At 39.8% G+C, this 18,969-nt stretch overlaps 1 protein-coding gene across 4 annotated transcripts in view; it reads left to right on the top strand.

The window, feature by feature from the left end:
- The window catches only part of WDFY3 (WD repeat and FYVE domain containing 3), a 166,319-nt gene that overhangs the window by 122,314 nt on the left and 25,036 nt on the right, over positions 1-18,969 (top strand). For 3 of the 4 annotated variants that reach the window (XM_069855348.1, XM_069855347.1, XM_069855350.1), the window contains 13 exons: positions 282-461; positions 2,362-2,595; positions 5,434-5,533; positions 7,101-7,261; positions 7,827-8,056; positions 8,910-9,019; positions 10,057-10,239; positions 10,705-10,862; positions 13,198-13,275; positions 14,318-14,545; positions 15,348-15,401; positions 17,693-17,861; positions 18,066-18,229. In XM_069855348.1, coding sequence (XP_069711449.1) covers positions 282-461; positions 2,362-2,595; positions 5,434-5,533; positions 7,101-7,261; positions 7,827-8,056; positions 8,910-9,019; positions 10,057-10,239; positions 10,705-10,862; positions 13,198-13,275; positions 14,318-14,545; positions 15,348-15,401; positions 17,693-17,861; positions 18,066-18,229 — 2,049 coding nt within the window. The remainder of the gene's footprint in view (positions 1-281; positions 462-2,361; positions 2,596-5,433; positions 5,534-7,100; positions 7,262-7,826; positions 8,057-8,909; positions 9,020-10,056; positions 10,240-10,704; positions 10,863-13,197; positions 13,276-14,317; positions 14,546-15,347; positions 15,402-17,692; positions 17,862-18,065; positions 18,230-18,969) is intronic. The other variant, XM_069855349.1, reaches the window with a different exon arrangement.

The raw sequence follows: 18,969 nt of genomic DNA, 5'->3' as shown, positions 1-18,969 counted from the left end.
TAAGCATTCCAGTGCACATTTGACATGTTTTGGATGTGGTTTTCACACTTGGTGATGTGCTTGGCCGCATGTTCAGTTACTTATTTCCACTCTGCCTATGCAAGTGTTTGTCCGTGTGGCCCCATTTTTGATCACACATCACAGTCACATGTTTCTTTGCATGTTTGACAATGTGATTGCATTTTTCACCCTACAGCTCTTCTTCCTGCAGCTCTTTCCGAAATGAGCATTCTTCAGTTGGTGCCATCTGTGCTAATGTGCTGCTTGTTTTTTCCACCCAGCCTTGGCAGTCGGAGGAAGAAGGCTCTTGGCTTCGAGAATACCCAGTCACCTTGATGCAATTCTTTCGATATTTGTATCACAACGTGCCAGACCTCATTTCCCTGTGGATGAGTCCAGAGTTCCTGTGTGCGCTGGCAGCAACAGTGTTTCCTTTCAACATACGGCCTTACTCTGAGATGGTATGGAATCCAAGGACTTAGATGTTTTGGTTTTCCCCTGAACATTACTTCTGATGATTTATCAATTAACAGTCATACCAGACATAAAGCTCTTCTTAACCCTGCTGAAATAGGTGGTTGTAAAGGCTGGGTTGGACATTTTGTACTTGGACTTTAGGACTGAGAGAGCTGCATGTTCAGCTGAAGGGCAAACGCTAAGTAGTGGCGTCTGAAACTTCATTTGGTGGGGGAATGTATGCAGTTTATTTGTTTTCTGGTGGATAAGTTTTTCATTCATATGATCAATGTAAGCTCACATTTACAGAAGCAAAAGAGACTGCAACAGCCTGTGCTTTCAACCCTCTGTCCTGGAGGATGGGATAACACCTAGAAGTTTTTTCCTCCCACTTCCCATTTCTTCTTTTGTAGCTTAACCACAGAACAGTATTCTTGTATTGCCTGGAACTGCTGAGTTGAAGCCAGGAGAGGCTGTGAATTCACCTTTGCTTGTGCTGCTGCCTGTGAGCTAAGCATCACTTAAAAATAATATTATTTCTAAAGTGTGAATGGAATAGAAACAAGCACTTATTGTTAGCAATCATCTAAAAGTAATTTTACTAAGAACATGGAAGGTTAGTTAGGCTACAGGTAGATAAATGCTAGAACTAGGGAGGGTATGATAAAATACTTCAGGAAATACCCGTGACATGCTACCTTTTTGTCATCAATAGAAGTCAGAGATGAATTTTTAAAGGTCTGTGCTGATGAGTATCTCAGAGATTAGTTTATTTTGCGTTTTAGTTTAACTTGTACTTGAAGTAGATTCTAGAAGCTCTCAACCGAAAAAAAAGGTGCCACTTACAAACTGGTGATGCTGATCTGGCATTCACTTGTATAGAGTTTTTAGAGGTGCCTTGTGTTCTTGAACAGGTTTTACTTTAACTACTAGCTCCCTTGAAACTTTGTGTCTGACAACTTGAGCTCTTTACTGTAGGTTTCTCTTGACTCAAATCAGTTTGCTCCTCCAGCATTTCCCTCTGACCGAGCATGACAAACTAATCAGTTCCTTGTGAACCAGCCAGGTTCCTGTGACAAAGTGCTGGAGCCCAAATTCAGCCTAGTGACAAAATTCCTAACTTTCAGCCTTTCTATGATTGCCACTAAAGCCAGAACGATACACACTCAGGTTTCTCTGCGTTTTTTGGGAAAACTCTCCTACATTCGAGCTTGTTGAGGGAAATTATATTGTCTCCATTTGTGTTTGGAGGAGGATGTAGAGAAAACCAGTCTGTTGGATTTGATAGCTTTCAGTACTATTTGCACTTTTATTAAGTGAAGAGTTAGTTCCTCTCCAAATTACTTGTTTATCAGAAACAGAAAAACTGTAGAGACACCTTTTTTATTTTAAAATTAAAGAGATTTTTGGGAAGCTGGCATAGCCATAATAGTGCTCTGACGAAAGTATAATATTAAAAAAAAGAAAAAGCTCAGTTCCATTTTTGTTTTCTGTAACATAAACTTGATGGCCTTTTCTAGTTGGCTTCTGTCCTGATTTTTTTTTAACTGCTTTAGTTAATTTTTTCAAAACTTCTCTTTTTTTGCAATGAGAAAATTTCATTTTGCAAAGTGTCTGGAAATTGCTGAAGTACTTCTTGTTGCTAAGTGAATATGAAATGTGGCCTCAAGGTCACATACTCGTGCCAGTCTTCACTGATTCCTGTTTGCTTTGGGAAGACTAAGGCAGAATTTGAATGTTTCTCCTGTTGGGTCTAAGGGAACTGGTTCTGAACCTAATAATCTTGTTAAAAGGCTTCTTAAGCAAAATGTGAAGAACCTTAGAAAGACAGGTGAAGAATAGATTAGCGAACAGATTGCTTTTAGCTTGCTGATCTCTAGAGTTTTAATACACTGTTTCTTACAGGTCACTGATCTTGATGATGAAGTTGGTTCCCCAGCTGAAGAGTTTAAAGCCTTTGCAGCTGATTCTGGTATGAACAGGAGCCAGTCGGAATACTGCAATGTTGGCACCAAGACATACCTAACCAACCATCCTGCCAAGAAGTTTGTGTTTGACTTCATGCGTGTACTGATAATTGATAACTTATGTCTCACACCAGCCAGCAAACAGACTCCACTGGTAGATCTTCTGCTAGAGGTACAGTTTCTTTGGGTTTTATGTTTTGTTTTTATTATTTTAACTTATTGTGATGCTTTATTCTCTAAAATATTTTCTTCTATTTACCTGTTGAAGTTAGAGGAGTGATGGCCTGGGATTCAGTAGAATCTTGCAAATTGTCATGAAATAAGAGGGGGAAAAAGAACTACAACACTTGCATCTCAAATAGTACTTTGCTCACTTGTCTTTAACAGCTTGGAAAAGCTAAGAAAGCATGTGCAGAGGGTTTATGTTGGCCTTTCTTTGAGAATGTTTTCTGGACGACTTCTCTCTGCCCCTCCCACCCCTCCCCCGACCCCGGCCCCGGCATTTGTGTATATTGGTGATCACCTCGGGTGCTTTAGCTGACAGTCTGCACACTGGTTACTTGCTGTGCTCTCTTCTCTTTGCACCACAGCCCTATGACCACTTTCATTTGGCCAACCAAATTGGTCTCTTAATTGCTGAGCACGCCAGGTCACTGTGTATTTCTATTTTGTGCTCACTTCAGAGCAGCCATAATCTTGTTTTTACATCTTAGCCACTGCCTCCTTTTGTCTGGAGGTAGGTCATAGATCACAACACCAGATGTTCAACAGAGCTGCATGAGAAGTTGTAACTTTCTTGAAGTTTTATTTCTGTGGAATATCATTCATTTGTTTAACACCTTTCCGACCATGACGGCTATATTGGTGTTGTTGAAAATATAAAATCTCTGCAGAAATACTGAGGCTTTTGTTTTCTTCATGTTAGTTAAGAAGAAGTGGCAGACATATGGTGCCATATGCTATAAGAATTCACAAGATAACTGTGTCATCTTCCTGTGAATTATCTTTTAAAGCTTGTGACACCTGCAGAAAGCATCATTCTTTTAATGGTAAAGTAGAGAATGAGTTGAGTTACTGTTTAATTTGCCCACACCTTCTTCAGACAATGTATTTTGAAACGTTCAGTTCACATCAAATCACATTCTCCCTTGACCTGCCTGTTACCTTATCTGTGTGTTGCTCAATCTCCCAGATTTTTTTCATAGCTGTAGGAATTATGGACTATTTTGTTGATAGCTGCAGGAATTTTTTACTTTGCCTGTATATTTTCTAAACTATTTCCTGGGGCAGTTGGGCGTCTCTTCTGGTGTCGCATTGCGAAAAATGAATTGTCAAGATACAGTCGTATGCAAACATCAGGAAGCATGTTTGAGGCAACACCAGTGCTGTTTAATATCTTCATCAATGATATTGACAGCGAGATTAAGTGCACTCTCAGCAAGTTTGCAGATGGCACCAAGCTGAGTGGTATAGTTGCCACATCAGAAGGATGGGATGTCATCCAGAGGGACCTGGACAGGCTGGAGGAGTGGGGCTCTGTGAACATCATGAGTTTAACAAGGCCAAGTTACAAGGTTCTACACCTGGGTCAGGGCAATCCCTGGTTTCAATAAAGGATGGAGGATGATGTGATTGAGGCAGGCCCTGCAGAGAAGGACTTGGAGGTGCTATAGATGAGAAGCTCTACATAAGCCAGCAATGTGCACTTGCAGCCCAGAAGGCCAACTGTATGCTGGACTACCTCAAAGAAAGTGTGGCCTGCAGGTCAAAAGAGGGGATTCTGCCCCTCTATTCGTCTTTTGTGAGACCCTATCTGGAGTGCTATGTCCAGTTCTGGAATCATCGGCATAAGAAGGATATGGAACTGTTGGAACGGGTCCGGAGGAGGGCTACAAAGATGATCAGAGGGCTGGAGCACCTCCCGTATGAGGACAGGCTGAGAGAGTTGGGCTTGTTCAGCCTGGAGAAAAGAAGGCTCTGAGGAGATCTTATAGCGAGCGACCTTCCAGTACCTGAAGGGAGCCTACAAGAGAGCTGGGGAAGGGCTGTTTACCAAGGCTTATAGTGATAGGATAAGGTGCAATGGGTATAAACTGGAGAGGGGCGGATTTAGATTAGACATAAAGAAGAATTTCTTCATTATGAGAGTGGTGAGGCCCTGGCACAGGTTGCAGAGGGAAGTTGTGGCTGCCCCATCCCTGGAGGTGTTCAGGGCTGGCATGGATGGGTCCTTGGGCAGCCTGATCTCGTGAGGTATCCCTGCCCATGGCAGGGAATTGGAACCAGGTGATCTTTAAGGTTCCTTCCAACCCAAACTATTCTATGATTCTATTATTGATGTTCATTACTGGCTGCCCGCAGAAGACTGGATGTGTACACTGCTAAATTGTTACAGCGCAAGACTAAGCAGGTTCATTTAACATTACATTGCTTTCTGGAACTGTTTAAGTGCATCATTCAGTTAGGTGTGCTTGCATACCTAATGTATGCATTGTTTGCATTGAACAAACAAGGTGATATAACGGTTTTCCCCTATAAGTGCAAATGAAATTAGAAAGGCTTAGCTCATCCTTCTCTTATGAACCATACCAAGGCTGCTCTATTAATATACAGAACCCCATGCAGAAGTGATGTTCAGTGTACATGTTTGATCTGTCCTGTTGACTGGGGTTTTTTTGCTGAAGGAGGTAACTATGTGAACTGCGAAGATCACAGGTTAACCATGCACCTTTTTAGAATGAGCACTTTATTTGGCAGAAGATAAATCTGCTGGGTTTACATAGGAATAATGCCTGCCCTGTAAGACTGCCTCCAACCAGAGTATGCTTGACGTGCATTCTTAATGTTTTAGGTGAAGCCAAGACTTTTGAATTGAGACAGGATGTTAAGATAAAAAAAAAAAGATAGTTCATGAGAGCTGAGAAAAGAGAAATTCACCTAGAAAGTCCCCTCCCCCTCAGATTCTCTCACTCAGTTATTCATTATCTTACCGTTGTGTTTCTTTTATCAGGCTTCTCCTGAAAGATCAACACGAACACAGCAGAAGGAGTTTCAGACATATGTTTTGGATGGAGTGATGGACCACTTACTTGCAGCTGATGTTTTATTGGGTAATAGAGCAAAGTTTAATTATAAATCTGTTGATTTGAGCAAAACATTTTGATGATTTAACTTTTTTTTAATATTAGTGTCCTCTTTTGTTACAGCTTGATTCTCTTATCTTTCTTCCTGCCCTTTCCTTTGCTCTGATGTGTAAATACTGTTGCTGTGCTCGCATGTTTCTTTCACTATCTTGATTGGGCCAAAGCTGTAAAATATTAATGGATTATTAAAAAAAATATATGGGATGAATAGCTTGGATACGTAAGCTGGAGAAATTGCAATCACGTAAAAAAAAGTGAAACTGGATTTTGCATCATCTCTCTTGCCCTTCTTGCCTTGTAGAGGATCTGGAAGTTTTGTCAGTTTATTGTGGGTGGGTGGGACTTTAGTTTTTAAAAGTTAGCTTTGTTTCCATTTCCTTCTACTGCACTTTTATTACGAATGCAGCACCCCAGAAAAAGGCTTTGGCACTACTACTGCATTGATCAGGAAGAGACTTAGAAGCTTGTAACTTGGATGTCTGTACAGTGGATTTTCCCACCAGAGCATGGGTTCAGATGATTTTGAAGTGGCCTGTAGGAATATCACTGCTCGGGTGCACAGTTGGATTTTATGGTGGCCTGCTGGACTTAGCAGGAGCTCTCAATCTGCTTTATCTCCATCCCAGGTTGTCGTGGGGCAGCATACATTTCTGTTCAGATGTGCTGGGAACACTCCCTCTTTCTTGCCACAGCAATGATTTGTCATTCTGTGGGTGCCGTGTGTTAATAAAATAAATCCAGAGTTGAGTTACGTAAAGCTTTGGGTGAAGCTCTTAGAGGAGCTGCCCACACTTACAAGTATTTCTGTGCAGCCCAGGAGCAGGACTTTGATTTCCTGAGGTGTTGTTCCTTCAGGGTTCTGCCACCTTCCTCTGGGTGCTGTTAGTTGCTTTATGTGCAGGGGCATCAACAAGTGCGTAAATGTAGGTGAAATTCCAGCAAAATCAACACCACTTATGGGCTTTCTGGGGTGTGGTTGGTTGTTTGGGTTTTCTTTTTTTCATGGAGGCACTTTCACTTGTCAAACTTCTCTGAGTATAGAAGCTGGGCTGATGTTAACTTACACGCGGACACGTGTAGTTGAAGCCCAGTGACTTTGTTTCTTTGAAGGAAGCACGGTGAGGTAGCAGTGATGCCAAATGATATCACTTATTATCTCAGGGTGTTTAAAAAGGTTATTTTCTTTTTGAAAAAGCAAAAGTACCATTTAAAAAAGCTATAGGTGGTTCTGCACACGTGCAGCTCTAGTTGAGAAGGAGGACCATACATAAGCATGATGCCTCAGGATCATGGCAGTATCATTCCTTCTGGACTCCCTCCACAGCCTCCCTGTTTTGGCCTTTGTCGCTGTCAGTTTCAGACGTTCGTTTGCCACCAAGGTCGTTATGAGGAGGCCTTGAGGTTTTAGCTTGTTCTTTGAGAGAATCTTTTTTTCACAGATGTCTAAAAAGAACAGAATATCGAGAAAGTATTTTTGCAGATGTGGGTTTTTTGATAAGTGAAGAAAGCTTTGGGGTTTTTTTTTGTTACCTAGGTGAAGATGCATCTTTGCCTATAACGAGTGGAGGAAGCTACCAAGTGCTGGTGAACAATGTGTTTTATTTTACACAGCGTGTGGTAGATAAGCTTTGGCAGGGCATGTTCAACAAAGAATCCAAACTTCTAGTGGACTTCATAATCCAGCTCATTGCACAGGTAAGAATATTATTCTATTAGCCTGCTTGCAAGAACATTTCCGTGGGTTATGTTAAAGTCCATGAAGTGATGTCACCAAGCAGCCTGCTAGTGATGCATGCCAGGTCAGCATAGAAACACACTTTTCTTCTCCAGGCTTTCTCTATTTTGTACTGAGCTTCCTTTATACATCTTGTCGGCGTGGAGTGCTTCAATATGGGGCAGTTGAGTAAAAACTGCTTTCAGATGACATAATTTTTTAGAAATCCCCCAAAACAAAATTTATTTCGCATGAAGCTGTGTAAATTTGCCTTGATGTTTTGGGGTGAGGTTCTACATGGACTGTTATTGAGAACTGGTAGAAGACTACTGCTGTTAGAAATCAGCAGTGTCTTTATAAATGTTGAAATTTTAAGTGCATCGTCATGTGTTAACGTTACTTCAGTAGTTGAAATTTGTGGCATTGATGCTTTTAGTAAAATACCAGTTTTGAAAAATGAGCATGGGTTAACTCAGGGGAAGATTATCTGCCGGTAAATTGATTTTCTACTAGTATCTGATCCTTTTTTTTTTTACTTCACATCAGTCAAAAAGAAGATCTCAGGGAATATCGCTGGATGCTATTTATCACTGCCTGAACAGGACCATCTTGTATCAGTTCTCAAGGGCACACAAAACTGTTCCTCAGCAAGTGGCTCTCCTTGATTCCTTAAGGGTCCTTACTGTGAACAGAAACTTAATTCTGGGACCTGGAAATCACGATCAAGAGTTCATCAGTTGCTTAGCTCACTGCTTGATTAATCTGCACGTGGGAAGGTAATTATCTTGGACAGAAGTTCATTGCAGAACCAGGGCTGTGAAGTGTTAAAATCACCTCTCTCAGCAGTGATGCTCATCTCACGAATAAGTCAGCAAATTCTGGATAACTGTTTATAACTTTCCACCGAAATGCAAGATTAAATGATTAATTTTGAAACACAAATGGGTTTGAAGAACCCAGGTGGAGGCAACATTCCTACCTCCTTTTAGAGAGATATTTTAAAATACTGACACAAATGTGTATCTAACCATTTTTTTGTTATGCTCTGGTAGTTTGAAATGTTTTCAAGGCAGAAAGAAACACCGATGTTAAGTAGTTAATAGTTAAAGAGGTCTATCGTTAGATTTATTGTCTATTGAATAGTTTTGTCTCAATTCCTTTTGTTAGTACTTGAATGTATAGCATTGAGTAAGTCCAGTCAGGCATTAAAGCAAATGCCCGTGATAAATGCTGTAGTTACCTGCATTGCTGCAAATTTGTGCCTGGCACTTCTGGTTTTTCATCTCAAAAAGATAAAGGACTCGTTTTTCATCCAAAGACATGCAGGAGGCATCCGCAGCAGAAACCCTGACATTCTCCATTTGTGGCCTCCGCTGTTTCATGTTTCTTCAAATGTTACTGTCTTCGTCTAGCAACATCAGTGTCTGTGGGGTGTCATTTTTCATACACCTGCAGTTCAGCTTGTGACAGCAGATTATCAGAACTCAAGTGGACAGAAGTGAATATACATTGCTGTATAGCATGTGTTGATCTTTGGATGTGGTCACAGAGAATCAAGAGCTTTAGCTTGGTTTTGTTTGGTTGGGTTTTTTTTCCCCTGATTGTTGTTAATTTATTGTGTGTTTGCAGTAACGTTGATGGGTTTGGACTGGAAGCAGAAGCCAGGATGACAACTTGGCACATTATGATCCCTTCTGATATAGAACCAGATGGAGTCTACAATCAAGATGTCAGTGAAGGTAATCTGAGAGTGACAAAGTCACAGATGTCTGCTAATGCCTCTTCTGTATTGGCACCACTAATGTTTTACCCCAATTACTCTTAATGTTGGGTGGGTCATGAGGGGTGTGTAGAGTGTATAAGCATATATAAAAAATAGATGAGAAAAACACTTAGCAGTACCAAGACAGACATACCCAGGATAAATGACTGTTCTGTTAAAATAGTAAGAGCTTTTCATTGTTTTCTGAACATGCACTGGAATTAGAAGTAACTGCTTTATATGCACTGAGTTGAATGCAATAGAAATGGCTTGTTTTAAGTGTACAGTATGGTTTTCTATCAGCTGGATTTATATGAGCATAGGTAAGAAGTAATTGGTGTAAGCTGTAGAATTACTATTCAGTTGCATCCTCGGCATCTTTGACTCAAAGGAAATTTATGAACTAGCTGTGGAAAAAAGAGTTCGGTGATTTGGGGTTTTTTCCTTACATTTATATGTTTAGTATTTATATAGGCATGTACTTACACACACAGTCATGTGTAAAAATATTAAAGTGTAAATTTTTCACAGAAAGGGTCATTGGGCACTGGCAGAGGCTGCCCAGGAAGATGGTTGAGTCACCGTCCCTGGAGGTTTTTAAGGCCATGAGGGACATGGTTTAGTGTTTGATAGGAACGGTTGGACTCAATGATCTGGTGGGTCTCTTCCAACCTGGTTATTCTGTGATTCTATGTATGGAATTATATATGTGTATATAGACATATAGTTCCATAAGATTTGGGGGTTTAATACCATTTTTGTCAATATAGACATGTGGGAGAAGAATGACAGCTATTCAGATTCAGAGAAAAAGTTGCCAAAATTAACTGTTGGATACTTTCTGATAGCAAATAAATGGCAAAAAAAAGGCAGTCTGACCACAGGCATTTCACAAGTCACGCAAGAGGGCAAGGAACTGGAGTGTAATTGCAGAAATTTAATTCATTACTGTAAAAACACGGTTTACATAAAAACCGTAGAGAGCTTGCTGTTTGTGATCTTGTACCTATGCAGGTCGCCAGCTTCTTTTAAAAGCCATAAACAGAGTGTGGACAGAGCTGATCCATAGTAAAAAACAGGTTTTAGAAGAAGTTTTCAAAGTGACGCTACCTGTCAATGATCGCGGACAAGTGGATATAGCTGTTGCAAGACCTTTTATTGAGGAAGCAAGTTTAAAGTGTTGGCAAAATCATTTGGGTAAGTGTAGCTCTGAGGATTTATCTGTCCTGAATGATAGATTTCCCTGAAATGAACCATATGCACTGGATTTGTTTATACATAGCTGATTTTCACCTCTTCAGATGAGGACACAGCTCATAGATTGTGGACCCAGATTTTTATAATTGATAAAAGGAATGACAAGTCTGTTTGTCATATTTCATTTCAAAATGCCCAGATTGCGCCTTGGGATGTTGCCTTGTACAAGTCATGGAAGTTTGATGGGAATGTGAGTGCTGCTGCCACTCTTTAAAAAAAATCATATAACAACAAAAACCCCCAAACAAACAAAATCACAAACACACAAACACTAATCCCTTAAACACCCACCTTTTTAAAGCAGCAGAAAAGGTTGTTCTACTTGAAGAATCAACTGTAATGGGAAGAGAGGAATGAAAAAAACACGTAGAAAGTGTTCCTAATGCTTTCTTTTTGTTTTTTCAGCTCATGAGAAGAAATGCATCAGTAGAGGAGAGGCTTTGGTTCCAACCACACAGTCCAAACTTTCACGAGTTAGCAGTGGATTTGGCCTCTCTAAACTAACAGGTTCCAGAAGAAACCGCAAGGAGAGTGGGCTCAATAAACACAACCTCTCTACACAGGTAATTTCTGTCAATTAGTAACACACAATCTAAAATCCAGCAATGTATGTTCAGGGTTTGTGGTAAATATCCGGATATAAGGAATCCTGTGGAGTATGAAGTGATATGTGCTGCTTGGTTTTCCCCTTTTGGAATATCCAGACTAGGCATCTTGCTTCTGCATGTACTAATCTAGTGGATATGTTTGTGTATCAGCGACATTAAGCCAAGAGTTAAACTCTTCATTGTTGGTGAGACTGTTCAATTGCTTCTGGTTACATATATGCTTTACTGCTTTGTTAGTCTGGGTCTTAAATTCAGTTTACAATACTGCTCTGAAATGGAAGCTGTGAAATAGGTGCTTGTCCTTTTTTCCATCGTACACACAAAATCATGTGATTTAGGAAAATCCCTATATGAACGTGTATGTATTATGACTAAACAGTGCTGGGTCCAGTTCTGTTCAATGTATTTAGCAGTGATCTGGATGAATGGATTGAATGTTCCTTTAAGTTAATGGATGACTCTAAACCGGGGTGAAGTGTCAATCTGTTTGAGGGTAGGGAAGCTCTACAGAGGGATCTGGACAGATTGAATCAATGAACCGAGGCCAACTGTATGGGGTTCAGCGAGGCCAGGTGCCAGGCGCTGCACTTGGGATACAACAACCCCATGCGGCGCTACAGGCTTGGGGAAGAGTGGCTCGAATGCTGCCTGGAGGAGAAGGACCTGGGGGTGTTGGTTGACAGCAACTGAACACAAGCCAGCAGTGTGCCCAGGTGGCCAAGAAGGCCAATGGCATCTTGGCTTGTGTCAGAAACAGCATGGCCAGCAGGACCAGGGAGGTTATTCTCCCTCTGTACTCAGCACTGGTGAGACGGCTCCTTGAATCCTGTATTCAGTTCTGGGCCCCTTGCTACAAGGAGTGCATCGAGGCTCTGGAACGAGTCCAGAGAAGAGTGATGAAGCTGGTGAAGGGGCTGGAGAACAAGTCTTGGAAGGAGTGACTGAGGGAACTGCAGTTGTTTATCCTGGAGAAGAGGAGGCTGAGGAGAGACCTTATTGCTCTTTACTACCGCCTGAAAGGATAAAAGGATGGGTGTTGATCTCTTCTCCCAAGTGATAGGATGAGAGGGAATGGCCTCAGGTTGGACAAGGGGAGGTTCAGATTAGACATAAAGAAAAATTTCTTCACCGAAAGGATCTTGGGCACTGGCAGAGGTTGCCCTGGGTGGGAGGTGGTTGAGTCCTATCACTGGAGCTACTTAAAAGAAGGGTAGATTAAGTGCTCAGTGATGTGGTTTAGTAGTGGACATGTACATTGGACTCAATCTCAAAGGTCTTTTCTAACCGAACAATTCTATGATTCTTTGAAATGCCGCTTTGCACTGTTTTTATTGTACCTGAGAGAAGAGTTCAGCAAAACAATATGTGATGGTAAAACTGGACATTTGCTTTACAAACCTGCTTGCTTAAAAAAAATAACAACACGAAAAAAAGAGTTAGATCAGAGTAGCCCAGCAGTAGTGCTCTCGGTAGGATGGTACATGCTGGAGCATTGCAAAGAGTATGTAGTATCTGAGGCACTGAAAACAAAGGAAAGAGAGTGATTTGAAAGTTTTAGAGGATTAAGTTCTTACTGTATTTACAACTTTTAACACTGGGAAGATGTTGGGTCAAGGGAAGCAGATGTATTCCCATCACAAGGAAATTTATAAGTCTGTTGACTTCATCAGGAGTTATTTGTGCCCTGTGAAGAAAAAATATCTTGCCAGTTCTCTTACTTACTGAAAATTATTTAATGCACTCAGTCCTTTTCCTGGTGAGCAGGCATACACCTTAAAATGAAAAGGAAGAAACAAACTGAGCTGACAGGAACTGTTGCTGGGTGTATGGGTAGAAGGAGCACTAAGTGAGAACAGGTATATTGCAATACCTAGAGAGGGGTGCTGGGTATCTTCAGGATTTCCAACAAACTGGGCAGCATCCACAAACTATTATTTAAAAAGGAAATAGAGAAAAGTGGCAATATTTGTCAGTGCCAATTTTCAGCTCTTTGGTCGTGTTCTGTTGTGTTTGGAATGTTTTCAAAATACTTGCCAGTTTCTTTTAAAGGACATTTCTCAACATGAATCTGCTGCCATAAAAAAAAACCAACCACAAACAAAAAATACTGTTGCATGCAGTAGTTTGAAAGTCATTAAATTCATTATCTAAGTCTGTCTTTTTTTTTTTTTTTTTTTTTTAGGAAACTGGTTTTTGAGCAAGCTTAGCAAGCTGGTGTATTCATAGGATTTTCATTCAAACAAAACCTGCTTTTATAAAATGTCTTTCTGTCCTCTTACATTTGTATTAGGAAATTTCCCAGTGGATGTTTACTCACATTGCGGTGGTTCGGGACCTGGTTGATATGCAGTATAAAGAATATCAGGAGGTATGGAGGAATTAATTACTTGACTCTGGTTTGACCTGTTAGGTTACAGCAATCCCATTTCTCAGTATGGATCTTGTGAAATATTATGTTATCATTGGTGAACTGCTTGAATGTTCAGATACAATTGTTACTTTAAAGATTTTTTTTTTTAAATGCAATCAAATAAACTAATTTTGATATGGATGTAGTTTAAGACTCTTGTAACAATATTACACAAGTTAAATCTTATTTTTTTTCAAGAAGCTTAAGTAGCCTTTCCATAGAAGTGTAGTAAAAAGAAATAAAAAAAAGGCTGAGAGATTTGAAATATGCTAGAATATGCTATCTTTCTGAAGTGTTGTACAAAAATTTAAGAGATGTGGGGAAGCATTGTGTGAAACACAACTTTCATAGCAACAAAGAAATTTTTTTATACCTTCCCCAAATCGTGCAGAGATAGAATGTGGCCGCCCTATGCCTTCCAGGATTAAATCATAGTGCCCTGTGGTTTCTTCCAAACGTCCACAAAGACTTTTGGTTCAAACCAGTTGCTGAGCTGCATGCTATAAATCTTAAGAAATCAGCTTCTGAGAGGCATGAGCCATTGGAAGTGATTAGGTTAAAAAAAAAACCGAAACACCAAAACAAACGAAAAACAAACCCAACAAAAAAACCCTCCACCAAACTTCATTTCGTTTAACTTCTCTCTCCTGTGTAAATACAGGCAAGGAAGGCCTCCAAAACAATTTTTGTTTTCATTCTTTAAATCCTTTTTCAAAATCGATGGATTAGTGTTGCATTCCCCTCAAATCTGTCATTAGTGATACACAGCAAAAGCAGAGCTTTTACCTTCTTTTCTCTTTTTTTGTTGAGAATATTACAGTGTGAACCCTGCCTTAGTGGTAACTGACACTGGAATTTCATTAAGGTGTACTTGAAAATGCTAGTAGAATTATGAATTATTACATGCTTTTCTGTAATGTAGTGAAAATGTCTCTGCTCACATTAGAGGCAGGCTTAAAAGCATCATTCCTGACGCATATACAAATGTCTTTGTATCCAGCGTCAGCAGAATGCATTAAAATACGTGACAGAAGAGTGGTCTCAAATTGAATACGAGTTACTACGAGAGCGAGGTTTGTGGGGTCCCCCCATTGGCTCCCATCTTGACAAGTGGATGTTGGAGATGACTGAGGGTCCCTGCAGAATGAGGAAGAAGATGGTGCGAAATGACATGTTTTATGTTCAGTATCCTTACATGCCTGAAGCTGAACAAGAAACAAATGTGCTGGTAAGTATTCAAGATTTTGCGATGCATCATTTTATGTCTGTATTTCTCTAAGTTTTTCTTAAGAAACGTGTTTTGCTCTGTGGATATTACTTGGTATTCTGACTGGATATCCTAAATGGTTGGTAAGGTCCACTTGTTCCGCATAGTTTACTTAGGGAAGAGGCTGAATCACTCTGCTCAAAACTAAGTGCACTCAAAGCCTTGTAATAGCAACGTAAGATGAGGTGTGCTTACATCAGCTAAGTGGCAGTGCCAGAGAAAAGCAGAGGCATCTCCACAAGCCTCTAGAGGCTCAGAAGTGCCATAACTGTGGAAGTCTGAGTTCTCAGCTAGATAACATGGTAAACAGTGATCTGAAAAGAAAAAAAAAGAGAGAAATAAACAGGCTACAGGCCTTGGTTTGAGTGCGTTCATAAAATGTACTTTCATCTGTCCACAATATGAACATGGACTGTGTAACAGAAATACTTTGGCCTTTGAAAGCTTGGCAGATAGTTCCTGTTAATTTTGGAATACTGATTTAGGAAATGGAGCAGTCTTTATTATGTCTTTTTAGGCATATGTGTATGCATGCAGGACTTTTTTCCTGAAATAAGGCATGACTGTCAAAGTACTTAAAACAAGCAAGCAAAAAATAGCATTCAACCAGTTTTAAACCCTTAGATATATTTTCTGCTTGCAGTCTGACAAGCAATAGCTGTAGTGATAGCCTAGTTCACCTGAAGTGGAGAACATGCCGTCATACGTTCTTCTCAAAAGTGTTCTTTCTCTGATGCTTATGTAATTGATGCCCTGTTTTCAGTCTGACTTCTCAAGTAGACTTCCTGAGACATCTGATGATACCATTCCTCAAAAGGTAAAGAAACAAGTACACTGAAAGAATGTAAAATAAATACGATGTTTTTTCTTCCTGCATGTTAGGCAAACTTAACAAGGCTTCTACGTTTGGCTTTCAACCTGCTCTTTCAGTAAATATTTCCAGGCCTAAAAGTGTTTTCAGTAATCACGTTAGAAGATGTTACTGTGCTCTCCTCAACCTTCACCTAATAAAACTTTGTGTAGATCTTACCTTCTTTGCTGCACACTAACAGGCTGTGTTGGGCTGTGCTATCACTGTTCTCACTGTGTAAAGTGTTGTGGCTTTGGGATCTGAACTAATGGTCGATGGAACATGTTTAGTAATGGGCAACACAATCACTTGGAAGCACTTACTTGGAAAGTAAGTTTCTTTCAGAGAGAGAGAATCTAGTGAGCAGGTTTTTTCCTTTTTTGGCTGTAATGCGTTTTAACAGGCTTACTTTCGTTAGAGCCCAGATCGATTTTGTCTTAGCTGACTCTTTTCCTCATTTTTACTATTAATGAAACATACACATTTGTTCAAAAAAAATATGAATCTTACCTTGAAGATATCAGCCTTGTTTGGAAGTGGCTGCTATTCAAGCAGTTCAGTATTATGTTGCTTCTCTGTTAATTATGTTTGTGGTCTTGCCCATCACTAAGTACAACATACAATGTGCGCTCACTCCTTTTGAATTATATTCAGTAAACTAATACATATAAAAGAAAGTAATTCTGTTATACAGAATATCTAATATAATTTGTTGCTGTTTTCTTCATATTAGCAGTGTGAGTTAGGATTTCTCTTGTAGGCTATACATAAGTTGTTTCTACAGAAGTTTTAAGTGGCAACATTTAAGTGGCATTTTTGTGTTGATAAGAAGTGAAGACTTAAGTGTGAACATAAGTGAGCAAATTAAGATAAGTGAGATCACAGTTCCCTAAGTTTTTAATTTTAAGGGCAGCCAGTTTGACCTGAAATAATAAATCTCTGTGTTGCTGATCTGAGTATCTTGTCAAGCATCCAGTTGTAATAAAGCTAGTTTGATTTTAGGGATCATTAGTTTCCCACTACAGTATTGTGATAGTACAGATGAATAAAACAAACTAGAAGAAAACCCCAAATGAAGCACATAAACACAATTTACGTATCTCTGGTTATTACTGCAAAAGTGGGCAAGGGAAAATCATGATTGAAATGGAAATGGCAGTGATATTTTACAATTCTACTTAATGTAAAGCGTTGAACTGGATTTGTAGTAATAATAATAGGCTGTAATTATCCCAACCTGATTCTGAAATTCATGTAAAATAATGCTACCAAAAAAGAAATTATTTGTGATGGAGAACTGAACATGTTTGCAAAGCTTTCTAGATTTTGAGTAGTTGGAGAAAAAAATTTTCACAGCACTATAAAATCCATGGGGTTTCATCCATCCATGTGCATCAGTGAGTTTTATTTTCAGAAAGGCTCTTGGCTCTCTTATCTTCACCTGTATCCTCTGTTATCATTCCAACGTATTTATTGTCCTCATTTAGCTCTTACTTCTATTTCAAATGTTACCTCTGTAATCCAGTGAGGAACGTAAGAATTAGCCTGTGATGGGGGGCAGGAAGGACAAAGCTGGGGGGAGAGAAATCCTCACAAAGCCAAACCCAAACAAAACAAAAAAAGTTACCACCACCATAAGGAAATTTATTGTAATCAGTTGTTTTCACCTTAAAGGTGCAAATGGTACTTCAAGAATTTGGTTAAATGGACGCTCTTGTGCCAGATTCCTGCCACCAAACCTTAAGAATCTTTACTAAAAAGAAACCAAACAACCTGAATTAATTAAAAATTTCTGAGCCTTAAAGCTTGTCCCTGGCTGCTTTTAGTTCACATCAACTTCCACATATCTCTGTCTTTCCTTGAGGCAAGTTTATATTCAAACTATTGACTAATGAATAAGCTGCATATGTTGTAGGGAGATATATAAGATGATAAAACAGCCATCTGATCTGTCAATCTTAAGCACAAGTATCACAGCCTTTTGTGACTTGCCACACTTCTTATTACCCATGTTCTCAGTTTATTTGCAGGCATTTCTGCAACCCCATTATCACCTGAGTGGCTGAGTAGCTCTCTTGCAAATTAGCTGACAGGTTAGATCTTCAGAAGAGTGTCTGTTTCTGTATGTGTTGGTGTCTGACTAAGCACGCACAAAGCACTCGATGGGCATGCAGTGCTGCACACAGTATTGCTGAAACACATGCACTGAAGTGAGTGAGGAGCTGACTGATGAAGCAATTTTTTCAATTATTCCTAAGAAACCTGCTCGTTACCGAAGAGCTATAAGTTATGACAGTAAGGAGTACTACATGCGCCTGGCTTCTGGAAACCCTGCAGTCTTTCAGGATGCTATAGAAGAGAATACAGTGGGTGAAACAACTCAGCAGGAGCCAGAACATGGGGAAGACACTATTGCAAGAGTCAAAGGTGAGATCATTTGTTCTGTCCTGAACTGTTTTCTTTAAATATATCTGCCTTTGTCTTCTGCATTTGCAGTAAGATAAGCATAAGGATCCTGTAGGACTCTTATTTTTCTGTCTTAGAATTGGATTAGTCATTTCTAAGTTCAGTAGGTTTTGCAAAGTAAATTTTTGTGTCAGGTTTTTATCTATCTCTGTTCTTATTTTTTAGGCCTGGTGAAGCCTCCCCTGAAACGATCTCGCTCTGCTCCTGATGGAGGAGATGATGAGAACCAGGACCAATCGCAGGATCAAATTGTTGAGGGGAGTTCGATTGATGAAGAGGAGAAGACTGACAATACAACTCTACTTCGACTTCTTGAAGAAGGAGAGAAGGTACTGTGTAAATGTCCTAAATACCTTCCCTAACCTACAGCTGAATTTGCTTAGTATTTCGTCAGCTTCGTCCTTGAAATCAAATGTGTGTTCTGGCTCAAAGAGGTCCCAAGCTGAAAACCCTGTGCTGGAAACATTTTTCTTCTTTGCTTCTGCCTGCTAGGGGAAAAACAACCTTTCCCAAAAAGAATACTGCAAGCTATCCCGTGCTTGGATTATTATGCTGTCAGCTTAACAAGTCCAGGCAGAAAATATATGTTGAAAATATAAATACTGAGTTTCGCAGACTGTCTATAATTAATTATCCCCTTCGTTAGAATGAAAACCCTTGATAACTAGTATTTTTTCCCCAAGAACAGTGTTGAACCACCATGCTGTGTATTTGTTATTCAAAACTTGGAAGTATACCAGTAAATACTTTCGTGATCGTAGTCAAGTGGGCTGCAGTTTTAAAATACGCTCAAGAATCACAGTGTGAGTGGATAAGTTGGTAAATACATAAATCCATATTAAACAGATGAGGCTTTATTTAACACCCTTCCCAATTGCCAGTCATGTCTCTCATTAAGGGGAAAAATAGCATAATTTTTGCTGTATTTACAAGTGATAAAACACTGTCTGGGGTTTGTTATAACAAAGCAATGGTCTGAGCCTGAGGTCCTTTTTGATAGGAACGGTTGAACTCGATGACCCAATGGGTCTCTTCCAGCCTAGTTATTCTATGATTCTATGATTTCTTA

This window comes from Phaenicophaeus curvirostris, chromosome 4 (assembly GCF_032191515.1).
Source record: "Phaenicophaeus curvirostris isolate KB17595 chromosome 4, BPBGC_Pcur_1.0, whole genome shotgun sequence".
NCBI classification, from domain to species: Eukaryota; Metazoa; Chordata; class Aves; order Cuculiformes; family Cuculidae; genus Phaenicophaeus; species Phaenicophaeus curvirostris.
This window is presented reverse-complemented; position numbering and strand designations above follow the sequence as displayed.